The 25275-nt window shown below is 40.8% G+C and overlaps 1 protein-coding gene across 4 annotated transcripts in view; it reads left to right on the forward strand.

The window, feature by feature from the left end:
* HAGH (hydroxyacylglutathione hydrolase) overlaps positions 1–25275 on the forward strand; it is a 34841-nt gene that overhangs the window by 3710 nt on the left and 5856 nt on the right. Inside the window, exons 1-9 of one of the 4 annotated variants that reach the window (XM_063428951.1) lie at positions 3337–3494; positions 5538–5722; positions 6751–6815; positions 7580–7697; positions 8866–8974; positions 9628–9731; positions 12615–12716; positions 15221–15300; positions 18595–18679. In XM_063428951.1, coding sequence (XP_063285021.1) covers positions 5618–5722; positions 6751–6815; positions 7580–7697; positions 8866–8974; positions 9628–9731; positions 12615–12716; positions 15221–15300; positions 18595–18679 — 768 coding nt within the window. In that variant the 5' untranslated portion in view covers positions 3337–3494; positions 5538–5617. Of the gene's footprint in view, positions 1–3336; positions 3495–5242; positions 5285–5537; positions 5723–6750; positions 6816–7579; positions 7698–8865; positions 8975–9627; positions 9732–12614; positions 12717–15220; positions 15301–18594; positions 18865–25275 lie in introns of those variants that run through there. The other 3 variants (XM_063428952.1, XM_063428949.1, XM_063428950.1) reach the window with 3 other exon arrangements.

A 25275-nucleotide genomic window follows, 5' to 3' on the forward strand; every position in this document is an offset into this window, starting at 1 on the left:
TGTGCCGGGGGCTGGTTACATCTTCAGCACAGGTGACTTAGACATATGACCTAAAGTCAATGTTGTGCATATTCTATGGCTATTATCAGTGTGCCCTGCACATTGGAGACAGACCTCCATTGCTTCTCCCTAGCGGGCAGAGCTTGTCTCCCCTCCCTATCCCATCCACTTATTTTTGTCTCCCTCCCTACTCCTTCTTTCCCTCCCTTCGCAGGCTCAGATTGCACGCATGCGCCTTGAGCCGGTTAAATGTCCTAATCAAAGCCTTCTGTATGAGAAACCTTTGATTGTACCTCACGTGTCACAGGCACGTACTGAGCGCCAGGATCGTCTCCGAGTGCTTGATTTAAAACTTTATTTTATACCTTTTTTTTTTTTTTTTCTTCCCCCAGTGGATTTTAAGAGGGTGGACCTAGCAAATATTCGATCACACAAAAAAAGGGTCGGAGTCACCCTTTAATGTTTTATTTTGTAGTTGTTTTTTTTTTTTTTGACTGGTATTTAATTGCGGCTATCCCGCGCAGTATGTTAGTTTATAGCGGTCATATCGGTCGCTCGTCATGTACATAAAGCCTGCAAAATATGTCGATTGCAGCTGTCATTGAAACATATTGATTTCTTAGCTGTATCTAGTTCTTGGACATTAATGAGTAACTTGGAGCTGGCTGTATTATCACTGTGGAAAACGCCCTGTGTGAGGATTGGATCTTCCCAGCAGTTGCTTAGTTGTTTTACTGCATAAAAGAACTTGCAGATTCTGTATTTATCAGATGTGAAATAGCATTTTCTAAAGTTATAAAAATACAGAGTATGTATTCATACTGTAAAAAAAATTACAGTAATCCAGGAAGTGATCTGATCGCTAACATGCAATGCCTATGTCCAATAATTTCTTTGTACTGTTGCTCCTGCGTGACTCTGTTTTACATTTTTTTTTTTTTTGTGTGATACCGGTAATTTATGTTAACATATTTCTCTGCAATTAATGTATAGAGGCACTTCCTGGTGGCTAGGCGACTTTTGGTCCCCTAACTGACGCTGGACGTCCTTGCGCTCTGCATGAGGACATGCTGTCATTCACTGTATCCTCCCTCTGCATGGAGACACTGAACTTTCCTCATAGAGATGCATTGATTCAATGCATCTCTGGGGAGATGCTGATTGGCCAGGGCTGTGTTTGGCTTGTGCTGGCTCTGCTTCCAACGTTGTCAGTCAAGTAGACAGATCAGAGGCAGCAGCTGCAGACTTGTATACATGCTATGTTTGACTATATTTAGGGAGGCACAAGGGGGGGGGGTGCTAGATGGTGGTTTTATCACCGTAGGGTCAGAAATACATGATTGTGCTATACGCAAATCTCATGAAAAATTGGTCCTGTACCTTCAAGGGACACTGTAGGCAACCAGACCACTTCAGCCTGTTGAAGAGGTCTTGGTGCTGTGCCCCAGAGAACTGCAATGTTTACATTGCAGCACTAAGTCTGCCATCAGTGATTTGGGGGCGCTTCCAGAATCGTAACAGGCTTTTGGTCCGTTATCTGACACTGGACGTCCTCACGCTCTGCATGAGGACCTCCTGCATCATATTTTCCACCATAGTAAAGCATTGATTCAGTGCTTTCCTATGGGGAGGTCTAATGCTCGTGCTTGTCGCGTGACAGAAGAGAGGGTACGGAGCTTCGACGCAGTGCCGAGGGACATCGGCGCTGTGATAAGGTAAGTAATTTAAAGGGTTTTTAACCCTTTATTTACCGAGGAGGGGGAGGCGCGAGGGAGGGGGGTGCAGAGGGATCAGTAGTGCCAGGAATACAGCTTTGTATTCCTGGCACTACACTATCCCTTTCAGTCAGACTCAATCAACAAATCCTGGTTACCATAGAAGACGGTACACACTTCCTATCTGTGAACCACATGTGAATCACGCACAGCAAGTGACTCGGAACTCCGCTAATTCTTTTCATAAAGTAGCATTGGATTAACACTTGATTGCTGCGCATGAACCATAACCCCTCCCCCGCCATCACCCCCCCCCCCCCCCCCCCCCATGCTTCTCGATTAAAAGCATCTGATTTGACAGAAATCATCAAGGCTGGGATTGCCATAGAATTGTTCCGGCACAAAAATTGACCATAATGCTCTAACATTAAAAATGAAAATAACTCTTAAATTCTATTTGTTTTTATTTCTAACATTAGTGTCCCTTTAATAGGTGTACCATAAAAAGGTTAAAGGGACACTATGGTTTAATAAAGGCCTCTGTGTAGGCCAAAACTTTGCACTTTTTGTTCCAATAAACCTGCCTTTCTGCAGCAAACCTGAGGGCCTGGACCTAATTTATTTTATTTTAAGGGACATTATGGTCAGCAGAACAACTACAGCTTAATGCAGCTGTTCTGGTGAGTGTAATCAGTCCCTGCAGGCATTTTGCAGTAAACACTGTTTACTGTCAGTGAGACAGCCACTAGAGGCTGGATTAATCCTCACTGAAACATAGCAGGTACTCTGAAACTATGTTTACAGCTACAGGTTTAAAATTAGAGGGGCCTGGCACCCAGACCACTTCATTCAGCTGAAGTAGTCTGGGTGCCTATAGTGGTCCTTTAAATTTGAAATCCACTCTGAATTTGTACTTGAGTAAATAACCCTGTTAGTTTGTTTTAATTTAGAGTGCTCTTTTACAAATATATATACCACCACCACCACACAAATGATACTTAATTAGTAATGTATCCATTCTGTAGTAGCTTCCCCAGGAGACCTCCCTGATGACACACAATATAAAACTACTTTGTGGATACAGCTGAAATGTAAAAAAAAAAGTAACAAAATACACAAACATTTCTTCTTCTACTACTTCTTCATTTATGGTCCATAAGGAAGCCACACTAAGGGGTGAACCCGTTGGACCGATATTTTATTATGTGTTTTTTCTTCATTGTTTTAATAAAAAATAAAAAAATGTTTTTCAACGGAGTACAACCGAAGGAATTGTTGTCTGATGTTACGGTCTATTCTGTGAGTGCAATTTCACACGCGGTGGCATTCCTATTCTTTCCATGCTACATACTACACTATGATGTGTGTTTTTTGATTTTTTTTTTTTTTTGTTTGTTTACATTTCAGCTGTGTCCCGATTAGTAGTTGATTTACAGAATGTTCTTTCACCCTGCATTCCCTCTGATAGTAGCTGGCTCTAAAAGGGACACACCTCCCTATTTGTCTCTCGGTAGCAATCCTCACAGCTGAGGCACAGCGAAAAGCTCTAAGGATTGGCTGTAGACATAGAATGACAGTGAAAAAGTTTTAAACCCGCTGAGTCAGAATGAAGAGGGGAAAAAACTGCTGACATTCTAGATGAGCGTCTGTTAGAAGTCAGCTGTGTTTTTTAAACTCAATGTGTTTGTTTGTGCGTCTGGAGCAATAGATCTGTTGATCTTCTATTTTCAGTTGCATTTTAACTTGAACTCCAGGACTTCGCCAAGCAATCTACACTAGGTAATGTTATACTGTTTCTACTTGGTGTTTTTAGGATTGTACATATGGTACATGTTATTTTCCATATGTCAGATATCACGGTTTGCCATACAAAATTCTGTCTCGTTCAATACGTCAAATTCTTTATCATTTTTATTTACAACATTTTACACTAACTTTCATAAATTTTGAACTTTCAGACATTCGTAGACTTTTTATTAAAATTTTGTTCTGATAAACAGAGGAGAAAGGGGAAATATTTTGCATAGCTTATATATGATTTAATATATTTATAAAATGAATACTACTGTACTTGAGTTCTTATGTAATTCTAAAGTGTCTAATTTGTTTTTATTCCATCAATTTCTGCATTTTAAAATACACTTTCTGAAATGTATAATCTCATTTACAAATGCAAGACACTCGGGAGTCTAGAAGGATAATAGTCATAAAAATACTGGATTTTTTGCCAATAATGTATTTTTTTGTATGGTTGTGTATGAATAGCAATTCTGGGGCAAATTTCTAATTGTGGAGCAAAAAATCAAACTGCCTTGCGTTGGCTGTATAACTTTATGCAGTTACTGTAAAAATTATACCCTTTTTGTTGGATATTTCTGGCTAAACTGGACATTATATTCATTGAGGACAAATTCCACATGCACATTACTGCTCAGTGCACGGTGTACAAATGGCAAGCTCCAAAATCGGTGCAGCCCCTCACTGCTGCTTTGTGGTATAGTTCAAAGCAGGAAATCCCCCGGCTGTCTGACAGCTGAAAAAGTGTGATAAAGGTATTTTATAAAAGTGTTGATTTCTCTTGTTGCTGATCAGCCATGACTTTAAACCACCTGCCAACTGCTTGATATCATGTAGGTCCCCCTTGTGCTGCCGAAAGCGCTCTTATGACACAAGACCACTGAATTTGTCCTGCGGTATCTGGAACCAAGACATTAGCAGCATATTCCTTGGGTCCTGCTGGTTGAGTAGTGGCACCTACATGGATCAGATTTGTTGTTCCAGCACATTCCACAGATGTGCAATCAGATTGAGATCTGGGGAATATGAAGGCCAAGGCAACACTTTGAACTCTTGTTCCTCAAACCATTCCTGAACAATTTTTGCAGTGTGGCAGGGAGCATAATCTTGCTGAAAGAGGCCACTGTCATCAGGGAACACCATTGTAATGAAGGGATGTACATGGTCTGCAACAATCAGACCAGATGGAATAGCCTCCCCTTCCCACGTGCATCAATGAGCTTTGGGGCGCCCATGTCCCTGATACCGGTTCACTTTTTGTCCTTCCTTGCACCACTTTTGGTACGTACTAACCACTGCTTACTGGGAACACCCCACAAGACTTGCCATTTTGGAGATGCTCTGACCCAGTTGTCTAGCCATCACTATTTGGCCTTTGTCAGTCATTCAGATCTTTTCACTTGCCCAGTTTTCCTGCTTCCAACACGTGAAATTCGAGAACTGACTGTTCACTTGCTGCCTAATATATCCCACCCCATGACCGGTGCCCTTGTAATCACATAATCAATGTTATTCACTTCACCTGTCTGGGGTTTTAATGTTGTGGCTGATCAGTGTATAGTCACAGGTACTATAGTGAAACTAATTCTGGAAAGAAGCCGCTTCCTCTTTAGTAGTTTCACTCAATGCGGATTCCACTGGCCAACTTCATGCAAGGACATGTTTAAAGAGATCAAATTTCCTATGGAAGAAATAGGGTAAAACTTCTGCAATGATTCTAAATCTGCTACTAGATGTTTGTGAACTGTTTTTCAGCTGAAACTCCTGGCTTCGTAAGTCAGCCTGATTGGTCAACCCTGCAGTAGTGCATGAGGAACAAGAAAACATGGATGATTCTGTTTAGAGTACTAATGTATAGGGTGGTCTGTAGGCTTACATTGGGAGGTAATTGCAATACATGTTCAGAAATAAGGATGTTTTAATTGGCATTTTGAAACTAGTAAGGACTGTGTGAGCCATCAATCCAGTTCCGGACTTGCATTAAATGGTGTTTTTGTTTTTTTTTATATATGTTTGAATGTTTAGGCTGCTCGTTTTCTGGGCCGAAGGTGCGGAACCAAACAGAGTTTGAGTTGAGAAAACCCAAAGTATTTTCCCAGTCAAACATGAAGATTGAACTTCTTCCAGCACTATCGGACAATTACATGTACCTCCTCATTGATGAGGAGTCCAAGGAGGCTGCTATTGTGGACCCTGTGCAGCCACAGAAGGTAAAACCATAGCTGTTGGGTTAGAGCACAGCTAACATTGGTGTAGCTATAGATGATCCAGCAGTGATTACTAGACATGTGCAATTCATTTAGGAATATGAATTCGGGTACTTCCGAATGTCCGAATTGCCGAGGTTCCGAAATTACCGAAGTTCCGAAGCACAGTATTGCCTAAGTACTAATATACTTACCCAGTGAAAGAAGATGAAGAATGTTACATTGTATACAAACATAGCCAGGATTCAGCTGTAAGCATTTGCAACACTTACAACAATCAAGTAACACACATTCATATAAAATGTAAGTTACTTAGCCAGTCAATGTAATGACAGGAATGAATAAGTAGATAACGCCCTAATTCCCACGATATTAGGGAGCTATCTACTAAAAAGCTGAAAGACCTAAATTGGTCTTTCAGCCAAATTTACTAATACTAAGTAAATATTACTTAGTATTAGTAAATTATGCCCCTACTCGCTATACCTCCCCCCCTTCTTCTAATATAGGGCCCCCACCAGCCGCTCAGGGGTGGGGGCTGGGGTGGGCAATAGGCCCCCCCTTTAGTTTAAAAGCCCCCACTCGCCCGTCACGGGTGGGGGCTCAGGAGGGGGGACCCTTTTTTAAGAAAAAATTAACAGTGAGCAGCCACTGGCTGCTCACTGTTTACTAGAGGTGCCCCTACTCACGGTATAGCAAGTAGGAGCATAATTTACTAATACTAAGTCATCTTTACTTAGTATTAGTAAATTTGGCTGAAAGACCAATTTAGGTCTTTCAGCTTTTTAGTAGATAGCTCCCTAATATCGTGGGAATTAGGGCGTTATCTACTTATTCATTCCTGTCATTACATCCTGTCATTACATTGTATCAGGGAGCTATCTACCAAGCAGCTGCAAGAGAAGTTCCGAGGTGCCGAATTTCGGAATACCGAACCGAAAAGTTTTCCCATGCACATGCCTAGCTAATCCATGGCTATATTAATTTAATGTTTTGTTTTCTGTACTAACTTTATCTTTTATTTTCCTTAGGTGGTTGAAGCAGTTAAAAAACATGGCGTTAAGCTGACGACTGTTCTTACTACTCACCACCACTGGTCAGTCCCTATCTGTCTACTGTCAATGTGTATGTGGACATACCACTAATATGTTTCTCGAAGAATAGAATTTTTTTTTGAATTTTTTTTTTTTTTTTTTTTTTTTGTCTAACTGTTGAGCATAAGAAGCAAGAAATTCTCTATAATTAGTTGTTTTACTGTATGATTAAATGACTCACTCTTTTGTTTGAAATGACAGAGGTTCAGGTTTTGTCAGGTTTGGGTTGGGTGTTAGTGGTGGAAAGGATTTTTTTTCTCACGATTACCTAAGCAAGCAGACTAATGTCTGGCACAAACTGGTAGGTCATTATTATAATGGATTTTAACAACCCGTTCTACAACTCTGGTTATCCAGGTGGTTATATTCTAGATGTTTTGGAGTAATATATGATCAATAACGTGTATAATGGTGGTAAGTAGTTGCATCACAAAATGTAAAAATTTAGATTGGTGAGATGCGATGCATATGAAAAGTCTGATGGGTGCACTGTAAACTTGTCAGGTTGTGTTGAAGTAGCATTATGCACAGAAAAAAGTGTATTGGTTCTGTTGCGGAGAAGAAAGAAGGGGTGTTGTTTCACGGTGAGCAAAGAGTAAGGATATCTGTATGTAGACCACATGCTATATTCGCTCCTAGCCATGACCAGAGAGAATTCTTGGCTAGATATGATGGCGTAAGTGGTGGTGGGAAGGTCTTTGGTCTTTTGGTCACCCTTTTTCATTTTTTTGTCTCTTCTGATTAAACATGCTTGGATTGTTCCCAGGGATCATGCTGGTGGAAATGAGAAACTTGTGAAGATGGTTTCTGGGTTAAAAGTATATGGAGGTGACAGTCGCATCGGGGCATTAAACCAGAAGATTTCTCATCTAAGTACAATTAAGGTAAATGCATTTATGTTTAGGGCACATCCAAATTTATCTTGGAATGAGGGAAGATAAGAAAAAAAACAACGAAATTAAGAGCTTTTCTAGAAAATAACTTTCTTTAATTTATGGCTTGCGATATTGTTTACTAAACATGGAAGAGAAAATGTCTATGGAAGGGTAGTTGGTATAGCAAGTCCTTGTTACTCTTCACTACTCTACAGCAGTACTGGCACAGATAGAGTTGTTAGATATGGAAGGTACATAAGGGATGGGAGTTGAGTTTTTATTAAAGTAGTTATGAGACAGAGTTATGGGACCAAGTGACCTAAAAGTGAAGGAGTCACTATGGAAACTAATGAAGTGTCGATGCTGATAACTTCACTTTTAGAACTTTGTGCTAGAATACCTTCTTGGAACCATGTGTGAATGTCAACAGAATGCTATGCCGTTTTGGTAGGTGTTTGCCTGCACACAACTTGTGTCTCTTTACAAATTTGCCAAGCGGTAATATGTGTCTGCGTGCTCTCTGTTGAAATTGTATTAACTTTTGGTGCATAACCTGAGTGGGTGTTGGAATTTGTCTTCCATCCTAATATACATCCCTTTTTAACTTTGGTTTCTAATTCGCATAATTTCAAATACCTAACTGTTAAAGGGACATTACAAACACTACTATCACCACAATTTTAGTGATATGAGCTCAGGCCTTTACTGTTTTTGTCCTATGTGGATTTCACACAAAACAGAGGATTTTCAAACCCCAGATAATGAAGTTTTGTTTTTTTCCTTTTTCTCTTAATTCATTCACAATATTAGTGTGCAATAAACAGCATTATACCGACACAGCTGAATTTCTTCTGATTGAGCAGACTAGATGGGTTGGGCAGACTAGATGGGCCGAATGGTTCTTATCTGCTGTCACATTCTATGTTTCTATGATTCTTGATAGTGCTGAACGAACCCAGTTTTCCTTTGAGTTTCTGTCAATTTGGTGATGCCAAACGCAGGGGACTTGGCTTTAGATACCAGTTAACATATATATATATTTTTCAAAACATTTGAGAAATGCTTAAATGGAATAACACTCTACAGCAAGCTGTAACGATTACTGTGCTAGGAGAGTCTCTTTAAGAGGAGCCTGCTTACACAAACTTTAAGTGTTTCTTTTGATGTATTTTTATAGGTTGGATCTTTGCACATAAAATGCCTCTCTACGCCGTGTCACACCTCCGGACATATCTGCTACTTTGTGACAAAGCCAGGCAGCACAGAGCAGCCTGCCGTATTCACAGGTAAGACTTAAACAGCATAGGACTATGGGAAATGTAAGGGTCGCTGTCTGTCTTATCTCATAGAGCAGTGATGGCTAACCTTGACACCATAAATTGCTTCTGGACTACATTTCCCATAATGCTCAGCCAGGTTTTAGAGTCTAAAAGCTAGCCGAGCATCATGGGAAATGTAGTCTAGAAACAATTTGTCAAGGTTAGCCATCACTGTCATAGAGGTACATTTTGCTACCCATCAATATGTTTAATCCCTTACAGTTAGATATTTGGAAAAACAGGACGTTTACTATTTTCCAGTGAGAGAGAGAAAAAAAATCACCTTAGTTTTGTGAGTTTCCTGTACTCCTTGACCATTTAGTAGTTTGATCATAGGTTCACAGTTCACAGTCCACAGTTCCATTCATATCTGGGACATAGAGGGATCGGGTCCAAAAAAATATGCTATTCATAGTTTTATTAAAAGGAAAAAGTGGCTTAATTTCAGTTTGTTTTAGCGTAGCAGAGGAAGTGTGTGTGTGTGTGTGTGTGTGTGTGTGTGTGTATATATATATATATATATATATATATATATATATATATATATATAAATTTTTATTTTATTTTTATTTTTTTGGTATTTCCAATGATGTAAGGTTGATCTGTCTGTGTGTCCGCAGGTGACACTCTGTTTGTCGCAGGGTGTGGGAAGTTCTTCGAAGGAACGCCTGAGGAGATGTACAAAGCGTTAATTGAAACACTAGGTAGACTTCCTCCAGAAACAGTAAGTCATTACACATACTGGTTCGCTGTCTATGCCAGCCTGTTTATTGCAGATACTGAAATGTATAACCACTGCAGCCCGGATGTCACTGCTTGGAGTAAAGCAGTATCAGATAAAATCCAATTCATTTTCAGGAGTGGTATACCTTTAAATTGAAGGAGTATTATGCAGTGCTAAACAGACAATGTATAGCTTGTAAAAACAGGTTATGAACAATATTAATCTATGCAGATGTATACCTTCATGTTAAAAAAACATAATGTAATTACTAAATAAAGTATAAAAACATATATAACTTAGTGATATAAAATGTCTCTATATAGATACAGTAGTATCTTTCAAATGGAAGTTCACAACAGTCTGTGATATGTGAGCTATTGCAGCTATTTCCAGTTATAGTCAAACTGGGATTATTGAGCTGGATAAGCTGAATTGATATTGTACAAAATGATATATATTAGCAGGTTCTGCAGTATATTTAATATTAATAATAATGTACCTGGTATATAACTTAGTATAATAACTAACAGATCATAGTTAATGGTCTGTAGTTTAGTAGAGGAGTTCTTTCTTTCTTGCGGAAAGTGAATTGAAATCCAAGGTGCTTAGTGAGAATAAAAAATGAGGAATATGCACTCACAGTATTGCAAAGAGTTTCTGGTGCTAAACTGGAAAGTACGGCGTTAGCAGCTTGATCTTATCGGTCTGCCGGCAGATGAATGGACCTGTTGATAGCCGCGTGCGTGTCACCGATCTCCCTGCGTTCCAAGTGAAGCCCGGTCTTCTTTGCGATGGGTGCCAGAAAGTGATAGAGTCCTTACGCGTTTCGTGAGTCTAGTGCTCACTTCATCAGAGGATATTGAGCAGGAGAAGCCCACGGGTTTAAATAGCCGGTGTCTACCTTGGCTTATATTAACCCTTTGAGGCTTAAGTCCATACTTGCTCTAATTGTTTAGATTAATTCCACAATTAAAATTTCTATAAGTTATTAGTAATATACACATTTAATCTTATTAAACTTTACTACTAGAATTATATAAAAAAAATACATGGTTTAATGGGAAAACTCCTAAATAACATAGAAAGATAATATAAAAATATTTGAATACAAGAAAAAAAAAAAAAAGTGATGTTTAGTAAAAAAAATGGTTATAGTATACTAATACATAAATATAGCAACATACTTTCAAAGCGATAAAATATAAATAATAAGCAAATCTTGTAAAAAGTAGTTACCGGTACTTTTTACAAGATTCGCTTATTATTTATATTTTATCTCTTTGGAAGTATGTTGCTATATTTATGTATTAGTATACTATAACCAATTTTTAATTAAAGATCACTCTTTATTTTTTTAGTAGTAAAGTTTAATAAGATTATATGTGTATATTACTAATAACTTATAGAAATTTAAATTGTGGAATTAATCTAAACAATTAGAGCAAGTATGGACTTAAGCCTCACTGGGTTAATATAAGCCAAGGTAGACACCGGCTATTTAAACCCGTGGGCTTCTCCTGCTCAATATCCTCTGAAGTGAGCACTAGACTCATGAAACGCGTAAGGACTCTATCACTTTCTGGCACCCATCGCAAAGAAGACCGGGCTTCACTTGGAACGCAGGGAGATCGGTGACACGCACGCGGCTATCAACAGGTCCGTTCATCTGCCGGCAGACCGATAAGATCAAGCTGCTAACGCCGTACTTTCCAGTTTCCAGTTTAGCACCAGAAACTCTTTGCAATACTGTGAGTGCATATTCCTCGTTTTTTATACTATTTAATAAACGGATTTTAATGCACCAAGCACCTTGGATTTCAATTTTCTTTCCGCAAGAAAGAAAGAACTCATTTACTAAACTACAGACCATTAACTATGATCAGTTATTATACCAAGTACATTATTATTATTATTATTATTATTATTAAATATACTGCAGAACCTGCTAATATATATAATTTTGTACAATATCAATTCAGCTTATCCAGCTCAATAATCCCAGTTTGACTATAACTGGAAATAGCTGCAATAGCTCACATATCACAGACTGTTGTGAACTTCCATTTGAAAGATACTACTGTATCTATATAGAGACATTTTATATCACTAAGTTATATATGTTTTTATACTTTATTTAGTAATTACATTATGTTTTTTAACATGAAGGTATACATCTGCATAGATTAATATTGTTCATAACCTGTTTTTACAAGCTATACATTGTCTGTTTAGCACTGCATAATACTCCTTCAATTTAAAGGTATACCACTCCTGAAAATGTATTGGATTTTATCTGATACTTTCTTTTTTCATTGCACTTAAAGGGACTTTTTAGTGGAGTTCTTCTTCCAGTTGAGAGGTTTTTCCTTTAGCCGTATTTTATACTCTTATATTAAGGTCCATATTTGGACCTTATCTTCTTATTTCTGTTTGGAGTAAAGCAGGACTGCAGTCAATGGCTGAGATTATCAGCTGATCGTTCTCGGACAGTGTGCTTGGTCCTGCATTGGCTCGCTTTGCTCTATATTGCCACCTAGCATCTCCTGCTGGAAATGACCAGATGTGGCAGATGCAGCAGACTTGTAGGGGTTATGGTGCTTGGAGTGTTTCTGTAATGTCAAGTGAATGCTTTAGAGGAACTTGTAGTAAAGTGACATTCTGAATCATTATATACATGTTAATAACTGCACTCCTCTTAATCTACACCAATAATCTGTGTTATTGTATTCTGATAAGGGGACCCTACATTTAACTTTATTGGTTAGTGCTACGTTGCATGCAGTGTCCCTTTACAGAGAGTTATCCTTTTTCAGTCCATGGTCTCTATTGTGTGTCTGTGTTTAAAATAACAGATTTATTGGGTTTTTTTTCTTTCTTCCTCAGAGAGTGTACTGTGGGCATGAATATACAATAAACAACTTAAAGTTTGCTCGCCACGTTGAACCGAACAATGAAGCTGTAAAAGAAAAGCTTGTATGGGCCAAGGTAAAGTCACAAGTAATAATTTGTATAAATAAATATAGAAGCATGTTACCTTTTGATGGTACCAATTATTCAAAAAATTACTTCTTATATCCACTGGTAGTATAGCATATTTAATCATAGTGTATCTTTGAATCTCCATTTTTAGGGATATATTATAAAAAGAAGAGCGGGAAAAGAGGAGAAAAAATTAACAAAAATCACACTTTGTTTGATTTTTGAAATGTACAAAATACCTAGTTCCATTAGCCTGTAGTATTCGATTTAATTTATTACTATTTCAATTTTAGTTTATCTTTCTCGCTCTTGTCATAATTAAAAGACATTATATAGATAGCGCTACATTATTGTGTTGAGATTATCTAATTCTGTATATGCTCTTTCCTTCTCAATTATCAGATGCGGGATAGTATTTATAAAGTTACATGAGGTTCCAATGGTATCTTCCACTGTCTTTCTGATCTTTTTACCTCCCCACCAGGTATAACCGTAGGTCCCTTTAAAGCGGCACTGTCATGGCCGAATCCAGTTTAGTTTTTTTTTTTTTTAACCCCCTTCTGGACTCCAATACATCTAACTGACCCCCTAGTCACCCCCAAATGCCCCTAAGCTCCCCAAATTACCTATTTTTAATCTTTCTTTTGTGCCCGGACCTATGTTTAGGGCGCCGCCATCTTTGTGTGGGTCGATAAAGTCCCTGTGGGACACGTCATCTGCCCACATTAGATAGCGCTGTGAGATTCCTGCACGTGCCCAGTTAAACACTTGGGCATGCGAACGGGAATTTCATCCATTCATTCATTCGTCAGAAAGACGAATGAATAGAAATGTCAGACAAACAAACACTGAATATATGGGGGCCATAAATGATAATGGGGGTGGGGGGCGGGAACTATTGTCCTACCCCCCCCGAGCAGTGGGTGGGGGCCATAAATGATAATGAGGGGGGGGGACCTATTGTCCGGCCCCCACCCCTGAGCGGCGGGTGGGGGCCAGGAAAGACAATGAGGGGGGGGGGAGGGGGCCTATTGTTGTCGTCCCCCCCTGCTGGCCCCCAGGGGCCCTAAATTAAAATGCCCCCCTTCCAAGGTCAAGTCTTTTAATGATGTGGATGGACTTTCTAATGTGACAGCAATATCGTCCGCAAAAAGCGAGATTTTATATTCTTTAATGTCCATTATGAAGCCTTTTATTTTGTGGTTATTTCTTATATCATTGGCTAGAGACTTAATAGACAATATATACAGAACCGGGGTCAGGGGACAACCCTGTCTGGTGACATTTATTTTTAACCATTCAGAGGAAATACCCCCTCCTATCGTTCTTGCCTTGAGATGTGTATACAAAGCCCATATTGCGTCCTGTCAGGCCACAATATTTACATATATTTTTTTTTTCAGGAAGTCCCACCTGACCCTGTAAAAATCTTTTTCAGCATCTAATGATAGAGCCAGAAATGGGACCCCTGATCTTTCAACTCTATCTAATATATTAATCATTCTTCTGATATTGTTGGAAGGTGTTCCTTTTTTATTTTTTTTTATTTATTTATTTATTTTTAAAGCGTGTCTGATCTAAATGTACCAAATTTGTTATCACTTTTTGTAATCTTGTAGCTATTATTGATGCATAAATCTTAAGTATCAGAATTTATTAGCGGGATTGGTCTATAATTTATTACCAAATCTTTTTTTTTTTCCCCTCTGGTTTTAAGATAGGGTCTATATTAGCATAGAGCATTTCCTCTGGTAACGACTTTGAAATAATTTGAAAATATTCTTAATGTTTCTAAAGATCCATTATCACATCCTTCTTGAAAGACACCATGTTGCGACAAAGTGCCTGAATAAATGTTAATTATATTGCACAGTCCTAAATAAAGTGCAAATGTCACGGAAGCAACAACACTAACAAATACAGATCGATATTAGTCCTGGGTGTAAATCCAACTTGTAGATAAAGCTCTGTTTTTACAACGATTTCATTTCCTTTCCTTATGTCCCCTGTATCTTTATGATTATGATCCCCAGCTTGCTACTTTCCTTTTATGTACATTACTTTTTTCTTTCTTGTGCTTGGTTTTAATATCGGAGTGCAGCCATTTTGTTCTCCTCTGCATAGGATGTCTGCTGTTTAACTTTACTGATGAGTTCACTTTACTAATGCATTGTGGGTACATTCGATTGGCCATTGAAACAGAATGTTGCTGTAAGCCCTGCCTATTATCTAGTTTTGTCAACTTTACTACTATACATAATGAAAAATAGTCCCTATTTTTCTTTTATGTGTTTCATGAAAACTAGCGTGATCAGAAGGAAAAAAAAAAAAAAAACAGCTCAGACACAAGGAGCTATATAACAGCAGATTGGATAACGTTTATTTTTTAGTGATTTTATTAAAGAGCAGTCAAATGTTAACTAGTCACACTCAATAGGATGCATAGTCCCCACCATTAAAAAGAGAGCCCAAATCACACCGTTTTATAGTGTATATAATTTATTTTTCAGGAGACTTATAACAATGGGGAAGCTACCATACCTTCAACTATTGCTGAAGAGTTTACAATCAATCCTTTCATGAGAGTCAGGTACGTTCGGGCTCACATCTCTGTGTATTTATGATAATGTTATTTTTCTTTTACCTACACTGTAAAGCTGTATACAATACTAACAAAAGGCTGGCAGAGCGCCATAGTATATTTAAGATTTTACTTAAATCGTTATATGTTTTCTTGCTTTTTTTTTTTTTTTTTTTTTTTTTTACCTCACCACAAGTGGAAAAGAGGCCGAATCACACTAAACATTAGTTACTGAATATTGGTCCTCTCATATCTGTCCGATAAATTGCCATAAAAAGAAGGGAGCCTTCACAAATGTCTGCTTGATATCTGAAAAACCGACATTGCAATCTGTTAATTCGCATATTTTCGTTGCATTTTGGGTGAGTCGTAGACTACTTCAGGGTTACTCTCCCCCCTTTTTTTTGTTTTTTTTTCTTCGATTACCTCGGTGGGGGGCCCACACCGAGGCAGGTACTTCCAGTATTGTTTATTTATTATTTTTTATATATTTTCTATATAATTTTTTTATTTTTCAATTGTCTATAAATACTGTTTTTTGTGATTTCTTTTTTATGTTATTGTTTGATATTTTTTTTTTTTGGGGGGGCAGCTGTTTTGATACTTTATTTCATACCTTGTACCTACAATATAGAGTCAGGTGATAAATCATTTACATTTTACTCTATATTATATTACATATCCGCAATAGAGAGTTTATTGGTACATCATTTACTGTAGTGGGTCCTTGCACACATTGTGATTTTTTTTTTATTTTATTTTTTTATTCATTTAATGTTTTCCTTGATTTATTTTAAGTACCGTATATACTCGAGTATAAGCCGACCCGAATATAAGCCGAGGCCCCTAATTTTATCCCAAAAAACTGGGAAAACTTATTGACTCGAGTATAAGACTAGGGTGGGAAATGCAGCAGCTACTGGTAAATTTCTAAATAAAATTAGATCCTAAAAAAAATATATTAATTGAATATTTATTTACAGTGTGTGTATAATGAATGCAGTGTGTGCGTATGTGTGTGTGTATGAGTGCAGCGTGTGTGTATGAGTGCAGCGTGTGTGTATGAGTGCAGTGTGTGTATGAGTGCAGTGTGTGTATGAGTGCAGTGTGTGTATGAGTGCAGTGTGTGTATGAGTGCAGTGTGTGTGTGCATGAATGCAGTGTGTGTGTGCATGAATGCAGTGTGTGTGTGCATGAATGCAGTGTGTGTGTGCATGAATGCAGTGTGTGTGTGCATGAATGCAGAGTGTGTGTGCAGTGTGTGCAGGGCCGGTGCAAGGATATTTGCCGCCGTAGGCAAAAAAATTTTGCCGCCCCCTCCCCCCCCCATATGTCCTGACTTCCCCTCCTCCTCCCTCAGTGGTCCTTACCTCCCCACCCCCGTGTTCCTTCACTCCCCCCCCCCCAGTGGTCCTGACTCACCCCTCCCCTAGTGGTCCTTACCCTCCCCTCCCCTAGTGGTCCTTACTTCCCCCTCCCCTCCCATAGTGGTCCTTATCCCACCCCCTACCTCTCATAGTGGTCCTTATCCCCCTTCTCCCTCCCATAGTGTTCCTTATCCCCCCCATCCCTCCCATAGTGGTCCATATACCCCCCCCTCCCTCCCATACTGGTCCTTATACCCCCCCTCCCTCCCATAGTGGTCCTTATACCCCCCTCCCTCCCATAGTGGTCCTTATCCCCCCCCTCCCTCCCATAGTGGTCCTTATCCCCCCCCTCCCTCCCATAGTGGTCCTTACCCCCCCCCCCTCCCTCCCATAGTGGTCCTTACCCCCCCCCCCTCCCTCCCATAGTGGTCCTTATACCCCCCCTCCCTCCCATAGCGGTCCTTATACCCCCCTCCCTCCCATAGTGGTCCTTAACCCACCCCCTCCCTCCCATAGTGGTCCTTATACCCCCCCCCCTCCCATAGTGGTCCTTATACCCCTTTTTTTTTTTTTATTATTAATTTTTTTTAATTATTTTATTTCTTATTTTATTAATATTTTTTTTTCGTCCCCCCTCCCTGCTTGATATATGGCAGGGAGGGGGGCTCTCCTTCCCTGGTGGTCCAGCATTGGTAGTTCAGTGGGGGGGGGGAGAGGGGGGCTGGCAGAGCTGTACTTACCTTTCCTGCAGCTCCTGTCAGCTCTCTCCTCCTCCGCGCGGTCTGTGCAGCTCCCTCTGTCAGCTCCCAGTGTAAGTCTCGCGAGAGCCGCGGCTCTCGCGAGACTTACACTGGGAGCTGACCGAGGTGCTGAACGGACGGCGCGGAGGAGGAGAGAGCTGACAGGAGCTGCAGGAAAGGTAAGTACAGCTCTGCCAGCCCCCCTCTCCCCCGGTCTGTATTATGGCAATGCAAATTGCCATAATACAGACTATGACTCGAGTATAAGCCGAGTTGGGGTTTTTCAGCCCAAAAAATGGGCTGAAAAACTCGGCTTATACTCGAGTATATACGGTATATTTATTGTATAGGAGTTGTATCTCAATAAATATAGTAATTATATTTTTCCAAACATCTATTTCTGAGCGCACATACTTTTTTATATCCTTTTGAGCTACCACTCAATTTTAGACGCTTGTGAATGTATGTAGCTGCCAGCCCTTAATATTTGTTATTTAATACACCTTGTATCTATTTTACTCTCTTATTTTTTCATACAATAAGTAGATGCTGTACCTTTTGCTGTATAGTTTGATAAACGATATAGTTAGACATGACGATAATACAAAAGTTTATATTTAGGTGTTGGATATAGTACAATAATGTCATGCAGAATACATTTATAAACGCACCGTATTTAGCCATGCGCTCAAACTCCTACTACTCCAGGGTGGCTGCAATGGCTACAGTGTACATCAGCCCAAATACATTGAACAAAATCCCCCAAAAAGTTACCTACCCTGTGTTTGCATTCGCTTTTGTTTAAAAATGCATAGGGATTTTGGATAGTGTGCAGGTAACTTTGTGGGGTTTTTTGTCTATTCATTTTTGTCAGGATATATTTATAAGTGTCATTGTTTTAGACACCATGTAGAATGTTTATGCTTATAATTTTGCAATAAAAAATAACGTTTAATAAGGTTATTTAATGATGTTCTGGAGTCTTAATGGAAAAGTGTGTTTCAGCGATACTGATATATATATATATATATATATATATATATATATATATGACCATAATGACCAGACTCTATATAACCCAGTGACTGTTGATACACCAGCTTGATTTTTAAATTGCATGCTTTTAATGAGTTTTTTTGTTTGTTTGTTTGTTTTTATGATTTTTTTTTACTTTACTTCTACTTTACTACTAACAGAGAGAAGTCTGTACAGCAACACGCTGGTGAAGATGATCCAATTGCTACCATGGGCGCAATCCGTAAAGAAAAGGATAATTTCAAGGTGCCAAAAGATTGAGCACACACTCGCAATATCTCCTTTTGTCTCTGGGAATGTTCTGTATGTTTTTGTTTTTGTTTTGGGTTTCTTTTTCATTTTTATTCCCCTACTAAATATTGAGTTAATCCTAAACTGTTAAGCACTTTTAAAACAAAAAAAATACCTTTAATATATTGATGAAAGCTCAATTTTCCTCCTTATTTTCCTCCTTATAAAAATTGCTTTACTCTTACTCTAGGTGGTATGTTACAAAAAGCCTATTGTGAACATGATATTAATAGTTTTCATTTTTCAACTTGCTCTAAAACATGCCTATAGGTCTGGCTGCGTGGCTTCATTTATTTGCAGAGAGCATAATTAAAGGGTAATTTATTATATTATTAAGCAGTTTTAATACATATATTTGTGTATATACTGCTTTTCCATACCCTATGATGTAGGGTGTTTGGAAGTGAAATTGGTTGAGTGGTCTTTCACTGATCGTTGTCAAAATACCTTAATGGGTTTTGCCTTTCTTTGTGAAAAATAAAGGTACTATTTAATGTATATACAATATACTATATATTGGCAGATAATAATGAAAATGCACTCTTTGATTTTCTTTTAATTAATATTTTTATTGGGTTAAATTTTAACACCAGCAAAAAGCTTCGCAGAGAGCAGAGCTGTTGATAATGGCTCCTGTAAATATTGAAATATCTAATTAAAAATATACACTGGGGGCGGGGCCTGACGGCATGGGCGTCCGCAGGAATTTCTCCGGGGGGGCATAATTGTAATGACATCTATGCTTGGCCCCTTTTTGACAGTGTCATGAAGGGGAGGAGCATAGTCATTATCACTTAAAGCCAGGGTGAATAGCGTTTTCACAACTATGGTGTCAGGAATACATGTTTGTATTCCTGACACTCAATATAGTGTTCCTTTAAGTAAATTAAAGGAACATTCTGGTCACCATAACAACTTCATCTAAATGAAAATGCTATGATGCCAGGAAGCCCCTGGGTGCTCTCTTTCCTTTAAGGAGTTAAACCGCTCTCAAATGGTTTAACCCCAAAGGCTTCCTCCAGCTCCAGGTCCCTCAGTGGTATTCGGCATCTGAGTGTCAGGAAGTGCAGATTGACGTCAGGCATGGGTGCCGCTGATTGGCTAGAATGGTCAGCTGACGCTTTAAACCAATCACTAGTTCCTGGTTCATAATTTTTTTAAACTTTTTTTTTTTTTATGAATGTGGAGCTATTGATTGGCTTAGAGTGCCAGCTGACCGCTCTAGCCAATCAGCAACACCCCTACCCAGCGGCACTCTGTGCTTCCTGACACTCGGTAAATAAAAGTGAACACATTAAAGGACCACTCTAGGCACCCAGACCACTTCAGCTTAATGAGGTGGTCTGGGTGCCAGGTCCTTCTAGGGTTAACCCATTTTTTCATAAACATAGCAGTTTCAGAGAAACTGCTATGTTTATGAATGGGTTAAGCCTTCCCCCTATGTCCTCTAGTGGCTGTCTCATTGACAGCCGCTAGAGGCGCTTGCGTGCTTCTCACTGTGATTTTCACAGTGAGAGCACGCCAGCGTCCATAGGAAAGCATTATGAATGCTTTCCTATGTGACCGGCTGAATGCGCGCGCGCAGCTCTTGCCGCGCGTGCGCATTCAGCCGACGGGGAGGAGAAGAGGCGGATCGCAGGAGGAGAGCTCTCCGCCCAGCGCTGGAAAAAGGTAAGATTTAACCCCTTTCCAGAGCCGGGCGGGAGGGGTACCCTGAGGGTGGGGGCACCCTCAGGGCACTCTAGTGCCAGGAAAACAAGTGTTTTCCTGGCACTAGAGTGGTCCTTTAACACTGTTTTTTTTTTTTTTTTTTTACCTGGGGAGATGAGCAGGTCCAGAGTTTCCCTGCCAGGCCCAGGTACCAAAGACTTATGTGGCCTGCAGAATAAAGTGGAGGGTTCACTTCATTTGTCCTTCCTGCTCCAATCTCCTTTACCTCTCCTTCATTTAACAGTCTTCTTTTTCTTCTGACACTGTCTTCTATATTTGTCTCCTTCACCTTTCTGCTTATTTGCGCCCTTCTGCTCCTTTCTCATTCTGATTCCTTTCTGCTCCTTCTTCTACTTTAGCTTTGTGCTCCTTTTTCAACTTTGCCTTTGTGCTCCTTGCAGACCCTTGCTGCCCCTGCTCCTTGCAGACCCTTCCTGCTCCTTGCTGACTCCTTCATTTAGCCCCCCCCTCAACCCCCCATGCCTCACTTGCCTAATCTATAGGCTGCCCCCCCATGCCTCACTTGCCTAATCTATAGGCTGCCCCCCCATGCCTCACTTGCCTAATCTATAGGCTGCCCCCCCATGCCTCACTTGCCTAATCTATAGGCTGCCCCCCATGCCTCACTTGCCTAATCTATAGGCTGCCCCCCATGCCTCACTTGCCTAATCTATAGGCTGCCCCCCATGCCTCACTTGCCTAATCTATAGGCTGCCCCCCCATGCCTCACTTGCCTAATCTATAGGCTGCCCCCCATACCTCACTTGCCTAATCTATAGGCTGCCCCCCCCATGCCTCACTTGCCTAATAGATAGGCTGCCCCCCCCCCCCATGCCTCACTTGCCTAATAGGCTGCCCCCCCATGCCTCACTTGCCTAATAGATAGGCTGCCCCCCCCCATGCCTCACTTGCCTAATAGATAGGCTGCCCCCCCCATGCCTCACTTGCTTAATAGATAGGCTGCCCCCCCCCCATGCCTCACTTGCCTAATAGATAGGCTGCCCCCCCCCATGCCTCACTTGCCTAATAGATAGGCTGCCCCCCCCCCATGCCTCACTTGCCTAATAGATAGGCTGCCCCCCCCCCCATGCCTCACTTGCCTAATAGATAGGCTGCCCCCCCCCATGCCTCACTTGCCTAATAGATAGGCTGCCCCCCCCCATGCCTCACTTGCCTAATAGATAGGCTGCCCCCATGCCTTACTCCCCTAATATGTAGGCTTCCCCCCCCCATGCCTTACTCCCCTAATATGTAGGCTGCCCCCCCATGCCTTACTCCCCTAATATGTAGGCTTCCCCCCCCCATGCCTTACTCCCCTAATATGTAGGCTTCCCCCCCCCTTACTCCCCTAATATGTAGGCTGCCCCCCCCATGCCTTACTCCCCTAATCTATAGGCTATTTTAAACCCCCCATCCCATCCATCACTTACCTGATCTGTAGGCTGTCTCTGGCTGCATGTGTTGCTCCCCTGAGGTTTCAATCAGCAGAGAGAAGCAGGGATAGATGCAGCTCCCTGTCTCTCTCCATACACAGCGCCACCTACTGGCCGGCGACGGTATTGCAGTTCATTTTAAATCTCACACGAAAAATAGCAGAACAAGCTGAAAAATCCAGGGGGAGGGCGGCAAGTGCGGACGCCCATGCCTGACAGCCAAGATGGCCGGTTGCACACTCCAAGAGCTCTCGCAACACAGAGCATAAGAACACTTATACCAATCGACGCAGAAGCCTCGGCGGCCCACGGTGACCGGAAATAGATATAACACAACCAGAAACACCGAAAAGCCTACAACCAGGGACACCGAAAAGCCTACAACGGCCATGCGGCCTAAACAGGAGCGGAGCCTGAGGCCCGGGGGAGGCGGCCGATCCCCTGGCGCGGGAAGCGCTCATAAACAAGAGTTCACCTCAGCCCTTCTACCCCCCCTTGGACAGGCGGGGGGGACATCCCGGTCCTCGCAGGGGACGGTTATCCCCACACCGCTGTCAGACCAAGCGATGCAATCCACAACTAAGCGAGACCGACTAGGCCTCACTAAGATGGCGGCACGGACTCAACCCAAGACCAAGCATACAATCATTAAGCCACCCAGGGACACCCTGGAGTTCTTCAATCAGCTATGCACACACCTGTGGAGGAGGCACAATACCCGGAGACGGCCCTACAAGCGAGTGATAAGAGAGATGGCGGCCTGGATCCGCCCGGCTACCCGGCGCCGCATATTAGAGATGCCTCCACAAGAAGCAATGGTGGCCTCCCAGCGGAAATGCAGCCAAAAATCAACTGGGATGAAGGGGGCACTGAGTTCACCGGACTCCTGCATTCACGACCCCACGCCCCAGAATAACTTCCGCCAGTGTGCCCGGCCCGTTTACCGCCCGACGGCCCCAGCAACCCCTGACAGACCGGGCATCTCCCTGCCCAGGGGAACTCTAAAACCTCACCATAACGCCGAACAGGACACAGCAAAATTGCTGGCTGGCGGGCGGACCCGGCAGAGAGCCCATCTACGAGACACCCACACACCGCACCAACGGCTTTGCAGAGCAGGCATTGGCTGACCACGGATAATCCCACAAGCTGAGGCCCGGACACCTCTACCATTTACCGGGGAACTGCACTCCCATCACCAATCACCCCATTAAAGGGAACTTTCACCTACTGCATCCGGAACCAGCCAACACTGTTCATCTATACCAGGGGTAGGCAACCTTCGGCTCTACAGATGTTTTGGACTACATCTCCCATAATGCTTTTACAGCCATATTGCTGGCAAAGCATCAAGGGAGATGTAGTCCACAACATCTGTAGAGCCGAAGGTTGCCTACCCCTGATCTATACCCTTTACCAGCACCCGAGCCAAAGAATACTCTTACGGCTGACCTCCACTTGACTAAAGGGAACTCATATCAAAGTATTGTTTTTCGTTTTATTTTTCTACTGTAACACTTTTACATTAGATTTGTATTTTTTTTTTTTTTTATTGGCTGCACTCGGTACTCCCTTCCACACGGGGTGTAACATACTCACCAGCCTATTACCTACCAACAGTTAAACATGTTAAACAGTGACTGGTCATTGAGTTGCTGTATGCACCTTCCTGCTATTGCAGAGTATTGGAAGCGGCCGCACTTTATAGGAATCAGTACACTTAGCTCAGTAGGATTAATCGCTAATCACGCTTAGTGGAATCGCCTCCATAATTTATCAGGCATGGGCCACAGGGCTCAAACCAACCTTTAGTTTGATCCAGCCCGAGTTAAAAATACCTGATTGGATTCATGATCGTTATAATTTGTTTTAATTGCACCCACATACTATGTATTACTATATTGTACCATCGCTGTTTAGCTATCTCATCTTGTTAAGCTTGTTAACCCCTTAAGGACACACGACATGTGTGACATGTCTTGATTCCCTTTTATTCCAGAAGTTTGGTCCTTAAGGGGTTAAACCTCTTGAGAGTCAAGAAGTATTTTCAGTTTTCTTATAAGCACCTACCTAGCAAGATACACTCTCCCTTAAAAAAGAAAGTGCATGTCATATTAACGCCATATTACTGTTATAAACTGTCTGAAATGCATAGTTTTGCTCTACTATTGGCAAGCCAGTTATATGTATTATCTGCGCATCAAAAATAAAGAATTTAAAAAAAAAAATATATATAAATATACTGGTGTGTATCACGTATATAAATAAGAAACAGGAGGTTAGGAGATAGTGTGTTGTGGTTTTTTTTGTTTTTCATATTTGAATGCAATAAAATGGCTTTTTATAAGAACTTCAAACTGCACCATTTTTTCGGTGTACAGTTTGTGGGGCAACAAATTCCAAAGCATTTTGAGAGCTTGATATCCAAGATGGCAGCACCCACTATTCAGTTCATGCCGTAAAGGAGGGGGTTTTGCCCCCTCCACAGCAGAATATATTGGGGTGTAAGGAAACCAAAAAAAATAAACCCAAATAAAAGTGCTGCAGTTTCTAGGACATATACTAAAATTAAGTCAAGGAGTGCACATCTCAGCATTATTCAGTGAATTGGGCAAAACCCACAATGATTGCTTGGGGTTTGAAATGCTTCACTCAATTATATTAAATTAATATATAGAGGGCTATTCGATAAAGTGTGAATTGCTGGGATTTCAGAGTGAATTTCAAATTTTAGCGCTAAATAGCTAAACGAAAAATGTGGCTGTCATCATCCTGTAAACTCAGGCTATAAATATGGGATTAGGCCCTACAGCCTGAAAGCTGTAATGCAAGCTCAGTGACCTCGTACAGAGTGGATACGTTAACCAGTAGAATTCCCAGTATTGTTTGCATGATAAAAACACACAACTGCAAGAGGAGGGAGTACTTGCAGAGCATTGTAATACACAAGACAAGTTGATCTGTCACTGAATAATAGTAAAAATAATAACACCAATTTTAAATCAACTGCACCAAAGTTAAAAAAAAAATGTATTTTTTTTGTCCATCCTAGTATAGTAAAATGTAATATAATGAATCCAGCACATCCCAGAAATGAGCAATAAACCTAACCTGCGATTCAACACAGAGTTCTTATAGTTTTTAATGTGTAAACAAATCTGTGTAATTCTACTTGTTAAGTGGAGTCTAAAATACTGGCTTCCATTTCTTATTTTAACTTATTGTATAGAAGATTATCCCCATTCTTCGCAGGGGCAATATATTTCTATATTCATCATTTCATCATTAATGGCTTAAAGGGCACTATAGTCACCAGAACAACTACAGCTTGTTGAATTTATTCTGGTGAGTAGAATCATTACCTTCAGGCTTTTTGCTGTAAACACTGTATTTTCAGAGATAATGCAG

The sequence above is a fragment of the Pelobates fuscus genome, chromosome 8 (assembly GCF_036172605.1).
Source record: "Pelobates fuscus isolate aPelFus1 chromosome 8, aPelFus1.pri, whole genome shotgun sequence".
Taxonomy (NCBI): Eukaryota; Metazoa; Chordata; class Amphibia; order Anura; family Pelobatidae; genus Pelobates; species Pelobates fuscus.